At 37.7% G+C, this 15,000-nt stretch overlaps 1 protein-coding gene across 1 annotated transcript in view; it reads left to right on the forward strand.

Annotated features, from left to right (window-relative positions):
• The window catches only part of LOC121383880 (mucin-17-like), a 209,380-nt gene that overhangs the window by 130,661 nt on the left and 63,719 nt on the right, over window positions 1-15,000 (forward strand). The window contains exons 46-49 of the mRNA XM_041513976.1: window positions 3,326-3,475; window positions 4,989-5,054; window positions 7,251-7,346; window positions 7,844-7,936. Of these exons, the coding sequence (XP_041369910.1) occupies window positions 3,326-3,475; window positions 4,989-5,054; window positions 7,251-7,346; window positions 7,844-7,936 (405 nt within the window). The remainder of the gene's footprint in view (window positions 1-3,325; window positions 3,476-4,988; window positions 5,055-7,250; window positions 7,347-7,843; window positions 7,937-15,000) is intronic.

Below are 15,000 nucleotides of genomic sequence, written 5' to 3' on the forward strand. Positions count from 1 at the left end.
CGCGTGCGCACACATACAACCCCCAACACACACACACACACACATTTACATACACTCTTTCTCTCTCAGACACACTCACACTAACACGCACACGTACTCACCAGACATGGGGTAATCGTAATCAGTAATCGTAATCGATTACATATGTTTATGTAATCGTAATCGTAATCGATTACTCTGTTTGATAATACCATGTAATCGTAATCGTAATCGATTACATTGCTAATGTAATCGTAATTGATGATTACTTCGTGATTACTACACTAGGATCAAATTTCAAACTGTATGAACTTGCACTTTTTTTGATGATTATATCTAGCATCCTTCAATATACATGTATCTTTAAAGTAATAAAGTTATTACCTACTAGCAATGTAAACAAAGTATTTAAGTTAGGAACATATTTATACAAAATAATAAGGCGTGAATCTATGGTTACTTAGTTTTAAATAGAGTTCTGTACACATATTATCATATTCTCCTTAACTGTTTTATACCAACACCTTCCATTATGTCTGTAAATGGTTATATTATGTACCATATGTTATGTACACCTGGTAAGCTATAAAACTTTGAATAAATATTCATAAGAATTTAAAGGGACTATCCTGAGTTTGTATCCTTTTAACATGTTTTTTTTCTGGTGTAACCGGTAACAGTGACGTCACGGCTCAAACTCGATCTATTGTTTTCTATATTTTCATTTCGGGCTAATGTTGCATTTCAAACCATTATTATAAGTAAATATTTTTTAAACGTAACTATGTGTTCATCTATAATGTGTTTGGTGTTTGTTATGTTTTTTATTCAAATAAAACAACGACCAAACTAATATCGAAACAAACTAGGAGTCAGTTACACATTGTCTAATATATTTGTTTATTAAAATTTGTGACTTTTGTTTCCTGTGACGTTTTGTCATGTGTGTGTGTGTTGGTTTTTTTTTTATGGCTTTTTACCTGTCAAGTGAATCAGTTAATTTACAAGTTGACTGAAATAATTGATTCTCCAGAAGTCACGTGGCAAGAAAGTGCTGGAACACTAAAAAATATCCTATTCTTTTAATCTTTCTTTTTTAATTTGTGGGTTATATTACTTTATACCAATAGTTACCTAAAATTGTAACGATTGTAGTGATGCTTTCGAGGGAGGGGTTGTATATGTTAAATAAATTATTGCTGTGTGTGGATTTGGCTGCCCAGTCAAGCTTACAGACAAGAGATTAAGGTTGTGTGCTGTCCGTCTGCAGTCATTAAGACTAACAAAATCAAAGAAGTATTGTCAAATGATCATAGTTGACAACTCGGACCTTTGAAAACTGTAAACTACTAGTATATGTCTTGTTTTATGTGACACTGAACTAGAGCAGTTCGGCGATTAAAGGGGCATGCTTTGGTATGTGTGTATGTGTGTGTATCCGTGTTTGTTTGAGCTTGTGTGTGTGATTTTGTGTATGTGTGTGTGTGTGCGCGTGTTTGTGTCTGCGATTGTGTGTGTGTGTGTGTGTGTGTGTATATGTGTATGTGAATGTCTATATATGTCTGTGTATGTGTCTTGTGTGTGTGTTTATGTGTAGGTGTGTTGTGTGTTTGTGTGTGTAGATATGTGTCTGTCTCTATGTGTGAGAATATATGTGTGTATGTGTGTACACAACTATATATACACACAGACATACACACACAAATATACGCACACTCAGAGACACATAGAGACATACACACACACGCACAGAAACTCACAAACGCACAGAAACACACACATACACACACACACACACATACATAAAATCATACACTGATATACGTGCACACACATATATGCAAACATACAGGGACACACACCGACAAATACACACACAGGCACACACACCAACACATACACATATACCCACACCTATATACACACATACACACACAATCACCTACACATAAACACACACACAAGACACATACACAGACACATATAGACATTCACATACACATATACATACACACACACACACAATCGCAGACACAAACACGCGTGCACACAAACACATACACAAAATCACACACACAAGCTCAAACAAACACACGGATACACACACACATACACACATACCTACACAAATATATATACACACAGACATACACACACAAATATACGCACACTCAGAGACACATAGAGACTCACAAACACACAGAAACACACACATACACACACACACATACATAAAATCATATACTGATATACGTGCACACACATATATGCAAACATACAGGGACACACACAGACAAATACACACACAGGCACACACACCAACACATACACATATACCCACACCTATATACACACATACACACATACATAGAAACACACACAGAGTAAAACACACACAAACTCACACAAACACACACACACACACACACACAGAATAAAACACACACACACACAGAGTAAAACACACACAAACGCACGCACGCACACACACACACACACACACACACACACACACAGACACATATATATATATATGAAGAGTTCAGGCGCAAAACGCGATATAAACCATTTTCTTTCTTGGTTTTAGTTAAAGCCATTATTGTATGTCAGTAAGGGCTAATCGTAGGCCCGCTGATTTGCCGCAAAACGCGATTGCTCCTTATGAAATTGCATTGGGTAAATCCCGGGTTCTTTTTTCAAAACGCGATATACGCCAATTAAAAATATTTTTTTTACTGAAAATGAAAAATGGATATATCGCGTTTTGCGCCTGAACTCTTCATATGTACACATACACAAACACACTCACAGACATACACACACAAAAACACATACACACAAACAAGCTCTCTCACACACACGTACAGACACACACATGGACAGAAACATACACAGACACACACATAGACAAACACACTGACACATACACACACACATGGACAGAAACATATTGACACACACACACACAGACACACATACATACAAACACACAAACATATATACACATACCTACACACACACACACACACACACACACATATCTACACGCAATCCTACAGACACACACGCACGCGTGCACAGACATGAAGTGATCATGACAGATTGTATGTTTACAGGTCTTTAACTCGCTGCACATGTAATGCTAGTTTTGAACCTTCTACAGTTACACACACAGAGATAAATATACACTCACACAGAAACACACACGCACACACACACATATATACACACACATGCGGGGTGGATGTATGTGGAGTGTAATGTAGGTATGTGTTTGTGGTTTATTGTTCTTGGTCCTTTTTAGCTACTGGATCGTGACATATTGTATGTTTATATTTATTAGCAGGTCTTCAATTCGCCGCACAAGCAATGATAGTGCTGACCCTACGACAGTTACGCCAATGGGTGGTCAGGAACCAGAAAAGTCATTAACTGAGTCAAATGAGATATCAGAAGACAACCCATTCAACACAATAATGGACACAAGTACATCAAAGTAAGTCAACAAGAAAATAACATTGAAAACTCACTCACATATATACATACATACCTACATAAATACCTACATAGATACCTACCTATATACATACATACATACATAAATATATACATACATCCATACATACACACACAGACACACATACATACACACACATACTTACACACACATATACTTACACACATATACACTCACACACATATACACACACTCACAGACACACATACACACACACACACATAGATACTCACACATATACACACATATACACTCGCACACACAGACATGCACTCACACACACGCATACACATATACACACACTAACATACTCACAGACACACATCCAAGCACTCACACATACGCAAGCACACACACACACACTCACACACATATATGCACTCACAGGCACATTGACACATACAAATACACTCACATAGTCACACCCAAACACACACACACACAAATATACACACAGACAGACACACAAATATACACTCACACTCATTTACATACACATACACACACAGACAGACAAACACATACACACACACACACACACATACACACATATAGACTCATTTACACCTACACACACAAACACACACGCACATACACACGCATACTCACATACATACCCATACAAACTAACAAAAACACACGAAGACTTACACATATATACACGCACACACACATACATACAAATGTACACTCACTCCTCTCTCTCCTATCTTTCTCTCTCTCTCTCTCTCTCTCTCTCTCTCTCTCTCTCTCTCTCTCTCTCTCTCTGTCTCTCTCTCACACATACATAGACACATACACACATTCACACTCTCTCTCTCTCTATTTCTCCCCCTCTCTTTTCCCCACTCTCTCTGTCTCTCGCACAAACTCATATACATTCGCACATTCACACACGCACACACACACACACACACACACAGTCCCCCCACACAGATACACACACACACACACACACATATATACAGACAAACTTGTACATATGCATACACGCACATACCCTCCCATACATACATAGGCACACACACAGACACATACACACTAACACACATACTCTCTCTCTCTCTCTCTCTCTCTCTCTCTCTCTCTCTCTGTATCAAACACACAATCTCTATGTCTCTCTCTCGCACAGACACATTAACGCTCGCACAGTCAGTCACACTCACAGACACGTGTGCACACACACACACACACACACACTGACACACATACTCACACGGACATGTACTCACACACACATACAAATACACACTCAAACTCAGACACATAGACACACATACACACACGCACATATAAACGCACACTGTCTCTCTCTCACAAATACTTACAAACACAGATACTGACACACACACACATATATATACACAACCACACAAATACACAACCACACACACTGACACACACTCATACACACATAGCCACACACACAAACACACACACGCATACACATACAAACATATACACATACACATATTGTATGTTTATATTATAGGTCTTCAATTCGCCGCAGAACTATAGCTAGTGTTGAACCTTCTACAACTATGCCAAGTACACCTAGGTAAGTCAATATAGTCCTGCAGCAGAGGCTGGAAAAGAGCCTTAATTTTTGAGTAACCGGGGCCGGAATTATAACATTTGTTACTGTGGCTGAAATTAATGTCTGTGGTGTGGAGTTCACAAAAATATAAGATGACATTTTCTAAAGTTTGTGCGGACAAAATGGCTGCCGTTTGGTATGAAAATCGAAAAATATTTGTAACATGACAAAAAAAAACTAATTTATGTCAAATGTTAGTTTTAGATTGTTGCTATGTTTAGTTAGCATGCTTTAAAAAATATTAAAATAAAATATAACTGCGAATTGTAAATAACTGTATAAAATAATAGATCAATGATTCCCATGTAAAAAAGCGTTGTATACAATATATATCTAGCCATTAGAACAAGAACAAGTTTATTCAGTATTAAGGCCACAGGCCCAAAATACACCAAAAAAACCCCATATATATTTTGTCGCATGCAAGTGGTTAACTTACAAAACATCATCACCTAGCTTTTTTATTACAGATACCTGATATCAAAACAATGACAAATTGTACAACTATAGTTCATTTGTAGATGACATTAGCTTCACAAAAATAATCGTAGATGGTAAATGCAATATTTCCTGACAAAGCCATACAAAACCAAAACCATAATTAAATAAAATTTGTTTCACACAATTAATATACCCAGCATCATCTAAAGATTTTAACATCAAATAACTTTGACAAGGTAATCTGAAAAGTTGTAGTTGAATACGTTTACACCAATATTTGATAACTCGTGTCATATAAATAACTTGAAGATGGACCCTACCATACTCACCCAACACAATATCATTGTTGGCTGATTTCCCAACCTTAAGCAAATATTTACAAAATTTAATTTGCACAGCTTCAATAATTTTGCATCTGTTACTATCCCATATTTCTGATCCATAACATAAAATTGAGGTTATCATGGCATGAAATAATTTAAAGCTATCTGAATAAGGTATATTTCCTGCTCTCTTGTGGTATCGGTAAAGTGTCAACAAAGATTTGTTTGCCTGAGCAGAAAGACAGAGATGAGCTATATTCCAAGATAATTTAAGAGTGAACATAATACCTAAATACTTGTAAAATGAAACTGCTTTAATTTGAGATCCTATGTAAAACCACTTTTCATATGATCGAAGGGGACCACCATTTCTAAATACTATAACTTTAGGCTTATCAAGATTAATTTTCATACACGATTTGATGAATTAGTGAGTGAATGAGTGAATGTTTGAAAGAATGAATGAATGAATTAATGTTTAGTAAAGCTCTCAGTACAAAAAACCTTGAGGGTTCACAAAACGACCTCAATTTGTTGTACATAGTACATAGTACTGTCATCAGATTCCTTCTCAACTGACGTGGTCGGACGTAACCCACTGGTAAAGTGCTCGCCTGGTGCGTGGTCGGTTTGGTATCGATCTTTGTCGGTGGGCTCATTGGACTATTTCTCGTCCCTGCCAGTGCACCATGACTGGTATATCAAAGGCTGTTGGATGGTGCATATAAAAGATCCCATCGGGTTTCCTCTTTTACGGCTATATTTTAAAATTGCCAAATGTTTGACATCCAATAGCCAATGATGTTTAATCAATGTGCTCCAGTGATGTTGAACAAAACATACTTTAACCATTAAAATTTAATATCTAACATCTTTCCAACACAAATTATTATATTTTCATGCTCAAAACACCGCCATTTTCGTCAGCCATTTTAACTGTTTGACAATCAATTATCTGACAGTATAACAAACCTTTTTGATAAACTTATTGACTCCATCAACATGAGTTTGGACACCTAGATGACCTTTCTAAGTGTTGTAGTTCTAAAGATATACAATTTTATAGATTTTGGAAAATGGCCGCCATTTTGTTCGCACCAACTTTACAAAATGTCGTCTTATATGTTCATGAACTCTGCACCTCAGAGATTAATTTCTACCATGGTGACAAATGTTATACTTCCGGCCCCAGTACACTTCTCTTGTGTAGGCCTCTGCTGCAGGACTAACAAGACAACAAGGCAATGAGATTGAAAGACACAAACAAAGAGACGCACACACAGACACACACACACACACACACACACACACACACACACACACACACACACACACACACACACAAACACACACATACATGGACTGATTGTGACACATTGTATATTTATTTTAGGAGGTTTACAATGTGCTGCACAAGTATTGCTGGTGTTGAACCTTCTACAGTTACGCCAATGAGTGGTCAGAAAGCAGAAGACACAAGTACACCTAGGTAAGTCAACAAGACAATAAGACAATAAGATTGAAAATTCACTATGTAAATATTCAACAACACACATACACATACACACACACACACACACACACATACACACACACACACATACACATACACACACACATACACATACACTTATATACAGACAGATACACACACACACACACATACACATACACACACCTACTCATACACACACACACATACACATACACCACACACACATACAGACACATACACACATACATATACACTTACATACAGACACATCCACCAGACACACACACACACAAACATATACACACACATACACAGACACATACACTTACATACAGACACATACACACACATACATACATATATACACACACCACACACACACACACATACGCAGCCACACAGAAACATACACTCTCACACACACACACACATACAAACGCAGACACACACGGACTGATCATGACATATTGCATGTTTATATTTGTTGGCAGGTCTTCAGTTAGCCGAACAAGTAATGCTAATGAGGAAACGTCTACAGTTACACCAAAGGATGGTCAAAAAGGAGAAGACACAAGTACACCTAAGTAAGTCAACACGACAAGAAGACAATGATATTGAAAATTCACTACGAAAATAGTTAACATCACACGTGCGCGCGCGCGCGCACACACACACATACACACATACACACATACACATACACAGACCCACACACACACACAAACCCACACTGACACACATGTACACACACATACAAATACACACTCATACACTCTCGGGAACATACACCCTCACTCACATACCCTCACATACGCACACACACTAATATACATGCACTCTCGGACATATACACCCTTACACAGTCACACACACATACACAGACACACATACTCACACACACAAACAAACACACACACATATACACATGTATACTCAGACAAACACATACACATGTACACCTACGTAAGTCTCTCTCCCTCCCTCCTTCCCTCTCTCTCTCTCTCTCTCTCTCTCTCTCTCTCTCTCTCTCTCTCTCTCTCTCTCTGTGTGTCTCTGTCTCTCTGTGTCTCTCTCTCACACAGACACATATACACCCGCACAGTCACACATACACACGCGCGTGCACACATACAAACACACACACACACACACATTTACATACACTCTTTCTCTTTCAGACACACTCACACTAACACGCACACGTACTCACCAGACATGGGGTAATCGTAATCAGTAATCGTAATCGATTACAATCGATTACATATGTTTATGTAATCGTAATCGTAATCGATTACTCTGTTTGATAATACCATGTAATCGTAATCGTAATCGATTACATTGCTAATGTAATCGTAATTGATGATTACTTCGTGATTACTACACTAGGATCGAATTTCAAACTGTATGAACTTGCACTTTTTTTGATGATTATATCTAGCATCCTTCAATATACATGTATCTTTAAAGTAATAAAGTTATTACCTACTAGCAATGTAAACAAAGTATTTAAGTTAGGAACATATTTATACAAAATAATAAGGCGTGAATCTATGGTTACTTAGTTTTAAATAGAGTTCTGTACACATATTATCATATTCTCCTTAACTGTTTTATACCAACACCTTCCATTATGTCTGTAAATGGTTATATTATGTACCATATGTTATGTACACCCGGTAAGCTATAAAACTTTGAATAAATATTCATAAGAATTTAAAGGGACTATCCTGAGTTTGTATCCTTTTAACATGTTTTTTTCCTGGTGTAACCGGTAACAGTGACGTCACGGCTCAAACTCGATCTATTGTTTTCTATATTTTCATTTCGGGCTAATGTTGCATTTCAAACCATTATTATAAGTAAATATTTTTTAAACGTAACTATGTGTTCATCTATAATGTGTTTGGTGTTTGTTATGTTTTTTATTCAAATAAAACAACGACCAAACTAATATCGAAACAAACTAGGAGTCAGTTACACATTGTCTAATATATTTGTTTATTAAAATTTGTGACTTTTGTTTCCTGTGACGTTTTGTCATGTGTGTGTGTGGGGTTTTTTTTTGTATGGCTTTTTACCTGTCAAGTGAATCAGTTAATTTACAAGTTGACTGAAATAATTGGTTCTCCAGAAGTCACGTGGCAAGAAAGTGCTGGAACACTAAAAAATATCCTATTCTTTTAATCTTTCTTTTTTAATTTGTGGGTTATATTACTTTATACCAATAGTTACCTAAAATTGTAACGATTGTAGTGATGCTTTCGAGGGAGGGGTTGTATATGTTAAATAAATTATTGCTGTGTGTGGATTTGGCTGCCCAGTCAAGCTTACAGACAAGAGATTAAGGTTGTGCGCTGTCCGTCTGCAGTCATTAAGACTAACAAAATCAAAGAAGTATTGTCAAATGATCATAGATGACAACTCGGACCTTTGAAAACTGTAAACTACTAGTATATGTCTTGTTTTATGTGACACTGAACTAGAGCAGTTCGGCGATTAAAGGGGCATGCTTTGGTTTCTTTTCGCAGCTTGGGGATTAACACACATGTAATTGCGTTTTGTCGTTAAATATAATAATATGTTTTAAATATTCATGTAATAAGTAAAGTTTGTTTTGTTTAACGACATTACTATAGTACAATTTCATGTTGGTAACATCACCTCAAAAATAGTTCATATTTGTGAAAATGTAATCATGATTGTAATCATGATTACTGGGCAGTGTAATCGCAATCATAATCGATTACTTTCATTTTCCTTGTAATCGTAATCGTAATCGTAATCATGACATTTTTAAGTAATCGTAATCCTAATCGATTACTTTTGTCATGTAATCGCCCCATCTTTGATACTCAAAACATCCATACACACACACACACATACATACACACACACACACACACACACACACACACACACAAACACACACACACACGTATATACTCACACAGATATACACTCACATTCACACACACGTACACACACATACACATATAGTCGTAGAGAAAGACTCGCAAAAACATATGCACTCTGAAACAATCTCTCACACAGACGCATGCACACTCACACAGACACACACACATGTACACACATATATACACACATACACACACTCACAGGCACGCACGCACACACACACACACACACACATATATATATATATATATATATATATATATATATATATATATATATACACACTAACATTCAGACACATACACACACATGGATACATATACACTCACTCACACACACGCACGCACACACACACACACACACACACACACACACTCAAACACACATATGCACACACACACACACATACACATGCACACACACATCTACACACACACACACACACACACACACTCAGATACACACACATATACACACAAATATGCACTCTCACATACGCCTTCACATGCACAAACAGAGACACATATACACACTCTCTCACACACATACACGCACTCAGTGTTACACCAAGACATATACACTCACAGAGACACAGGCACGCACGCACACACAAACACAAACACACACACACACACACACACACACACACACACACACACACACAGACACACATACACTGAAAACGAATCGCACATATAGACACACACGGACACACAAGCACCTGCGTGCACTGTAACCTCACCTTGGTGCATGGGTTAAACATTGTCGTGTTGAAAATTGCTAATACAGTACAACTCCCCTTTTTGGGCACCTTGTTTACCGTGAGGTGCAACCCATGAAGATGGATGATGGGATCCCGGGTATGACTTCTGACAATACATCACTTTGGCCTGGAGTTCAAACAGATGGGTGGTCAGGTAGGTCCGACCTGATCAATTGGCTGGTCACGCAAAGCTTGAGAGCATATAACCTTTGTTATGATTACATTAGTCAAGAGCAAACATTGTTTTATATACCATATGTATTTGTTGCTCTTGGAGTGATGGCTAGGGTAAATTGGGTGATTTTGTTTTTTTAATGCCCAAGTGTATCAACCATATATCCCTTGTATATACGTTTGGTGGTTATCCGCAGCACCATGTCCCCTTGTTGGAATCAGTGGTGGGTTGGGGGCATGTTTGGTGAACCTTTCTTCATTTAAATATGGCTACACTATTAATTCCAAATTCAGATGGGACCATAAAAAAAGGGTCCACACCGAAGTTTCGGACTTATTGTCTTCGGACGAAAAGTCCATGAAATAAAAAAACAAATGTGTATAAATCTAAAGTGATTTCTTCACAACATTGGCAAATGTTTCTCGTCATCAGGTCCACTGATGATGGGGCTTTGAATAAACTATCTCCTTTTGCAATTCAAAAGGCAGTCGTTGGCTTGGCTGGTGAGCCAAAATCCGTTAAAAAAATCAAAATGGAATGTTGGTTGAATGTTCAACTGACAAACATTCAACTTGCCTCCTCGACAGTTTTTTGTAACATGCTGATTAAGGTAACTCCGCATACCTCCTTCAACTCGTCAAAGGGAGTGATGAGATGCAGAGATTTGGAAGGTGTCAGTGAAGACGAAAACTGTCAAAATTTAAGTTCTCAGGGTGTTACTGCAGTGAGGAGAATAAAGGTTTGTGGAAACAATGACTTTTAACGTCTCTACCCTTCCTCAATCTTTCAAATCTGGTTACCTTAATATTCCTGTTGAAACCTTTATTCCAAACACCTTGCGTTGCTTCAAATGCCAGAGGTTTGGCCATGGTCGGAACACATGTCATGGAAAACGTCATGACACCAAAACATGTAAGAACGATGTACTATTTCTCAACTGGAAGGGCAACCATTGTATATACTCGCGAGAGTGTCTGCCGTGGAAACTGGAAAAACGAGTTCAACCGCGAAAAAAGCAAGACAAACAGTTACACAGCAGCAGAAGGAACTTGAAACCCAAGTTTCATTGGATTATAAAAGTCCTCCAAATAGGTCGAGCACTAGTTTCCCTAAGACAGGCAATAACACAAAGAAATCTCTACAGAAATCTACAGAAGTTCTTTCTGGTAGGCTGAAAAAGATCGAACTACGTTCGGTCCCAGTAAGCAATATGTATGAAACTTTGGCTGATATCGGTGATGATGATATGGGGATTTCATCTCCAGATCATTGCCGATCACAAAGACCACCAGCAAAGCCAAAGTTAAAACCCGTACTTCCTCCCGATGGAAAATAAAACTATCCAGTGGAACTGTTGTGGGCTTAGGCCCAATTTTGATGAATTAAATCTTCTAATTCAAAACTATAATCCTCTTGCAGTGTGTCTTCAGGAATCCTTCCTGAAGGATACGGACAGTATTAACATCGGAGAATTTTATCTCTACCATAAATGTCAAGAAACTGAAAACAGAGCATCTGAGGGCGTTTCCATTATTGTAAATGAAAACATTCCATAGAGTAAAGTAATATTAAAGTCAAATTTACAAGCTGTGGCTGTAAAGGTCACGGTTCATAAAACTATTACGCTATGCTAGTTTATTGACCCCCTCGAAACAATGACAATTTTAACCCTAGAGACTTTCAAGGTATTTCTTAATCAACTCCCTACTCCCTTTATTATCATGAACTATTTTAATACTCACCACACTCTGTGGGGATGCGATGACATAAATAATAGAGGCAAACAATTAGAGGACTTGATTCTTAAAAATGACAATATCATACAATGATAAAAGTCATACACAATACATACTTTCATTCTGCAAGTGGTTCTTTCACATCCATTGACTTAACCCTTTGTATTCTGTCACTTGGTCTTGATTTTTCTTCTGGAACGTTTGCCGAGACCCTTGTGGTAGTGACCACTGGTCTTGATTTTTCTTCTGGAACGTTTGCCGAGACCCTTGTGGTAGTGACCACTTTCCAATTATTTTGGAGAATGATGGACCTCCATGACTTGAAAGGGCTCAGATATGGATGTTGACAGGGGCAAACTGGCATCAGTTTCGACATCTATGGGGCACTCGACTGCAACAAACTGCCATGACTGATGCCAATGATCCCATGTCTTTGTTTACCTCCATCTAAAAAGATATTGCAGATATCCTCTATTGTAGGATGCTCATCATAGAGATCATCATACTTCAGTAGGACCAGATGGAATTCATTATCAACTCTTAAAACACTTACCTGAATCATCCCTAGTGGTTCTATTAAATATTTTTAACAAAATCTGGATTTCTGGCGACTTTCCTTCTGATTGGAGAAAAGCCATTGTCATTTCTGTTCCTAAGGCTGGTAAGGATCCAACAAATCCTACCAGTTATCGGCTTATTGCTTTGACAAGTTGTATTTGTAAAACCATGGAAGGAATGATCAACCGTAGACTTTCTGGTATCTTGAGTCCCATAAATTGCTTACTAACGTGCAATGTGAGTTTCAGGCCTAGACGTAGCACGGTCGATCACCTAGTTAGATTTGAAACGTTTTGTAGGGATGTTTTTATCCATAAACGGCATTTGGTGTCGGTCTTTTTATGACCTAGAGAAAGTTTATGGCACACACACACACACGCACACGCACACGCACACGCACACACACACACACACACACACACACATGGACATATACACTGACACACATTCTCATACACACACATTCACAGACATATCAAGACCGTTCATTGAGTTTCTTTCAGACAGAAACTTGTTATCATCATACACATGTTGTAGTGTTGATGGTCCATTAACTACATTGAGAAATAAAGCAAACTCACAATCAGCTATTGACTATATATTCAAGCAACAAGACCTGCAAGCCTATAGTCATATTAATCCCATACGAGGTCTCTGATCACTATCCCGTGACATTGACCTTTATGAGTGATATATTCTTAACTGGTGATTAACAGTGGCATAGAACAACACTGAAATGGCAAATGGCTGCATCATTTCAAGTACAAATGTATGCATTATAGGTAGATACAACCTTTGGAACCACATTATCAAGTATTGACTCTGCTAAACCTGATAGTGTGGAGAACTATTATGACTGTATCACCACGGCGCTGCATGCGTCAGTTGCTATTTACAGCCCTAAAGGACAATATAAGACGTACCTAAAACCATACTGGAAAGGTAGTAATTTGAAATTGTACCCAAATGAGAAAACCGAAGCAGATATGAAAGTATACAGGTCGACCACGTGATCCCTTAGGCGAATCATATGTAACATATAAAAAGACGAAATGTGATTTTAGAAAAGCTGAAAGACGCTGGAACAAACACAAATATGTTGAAATAAGTAAAACGTAAAATGAACACAGCAGTGTTTTACAAAGCAGTAAAGAAACGGAGAAGAACATATAATAGAATGGGTACACACTGCATAAAATATAAAGAAAAGACTGGTAAAACGCCAAATTAAGAATGTGAAGACTTGTTATCTCCCCTGCAAAGATCTTACTTCAGCCAGACCTTTAAACGCGAGGTTGATGCTAAGGTTCGTGACATTAGCGATGAGGTGCTTCCCCTTGATGATATGATCCTAAAGCATGACATCACCCAACACGAATTAACCAATATAGTAAACCAACGTAACGTTAACAAAGCACCAGGTCAAGATCTGGTAACAAATGAACATATAACATATGGAAATGTGATACTACACAAACACTTAACCCACCTGTTCAATAT

Source organism: Gigantopelta aegis, chromosome 10 (assembly GCF_016097555.1).
Source record: "Gigantopelta aegis isolate Gae_Host chromosome 10, Gae_host_genome, whole genome shotgun sequence".
NCBI lineage: Eukaryota > Metazoa > Mollusca > Gastropoda > Neomphalida > Peltospiridae > Gigantopelta > Gigantopelta aegis.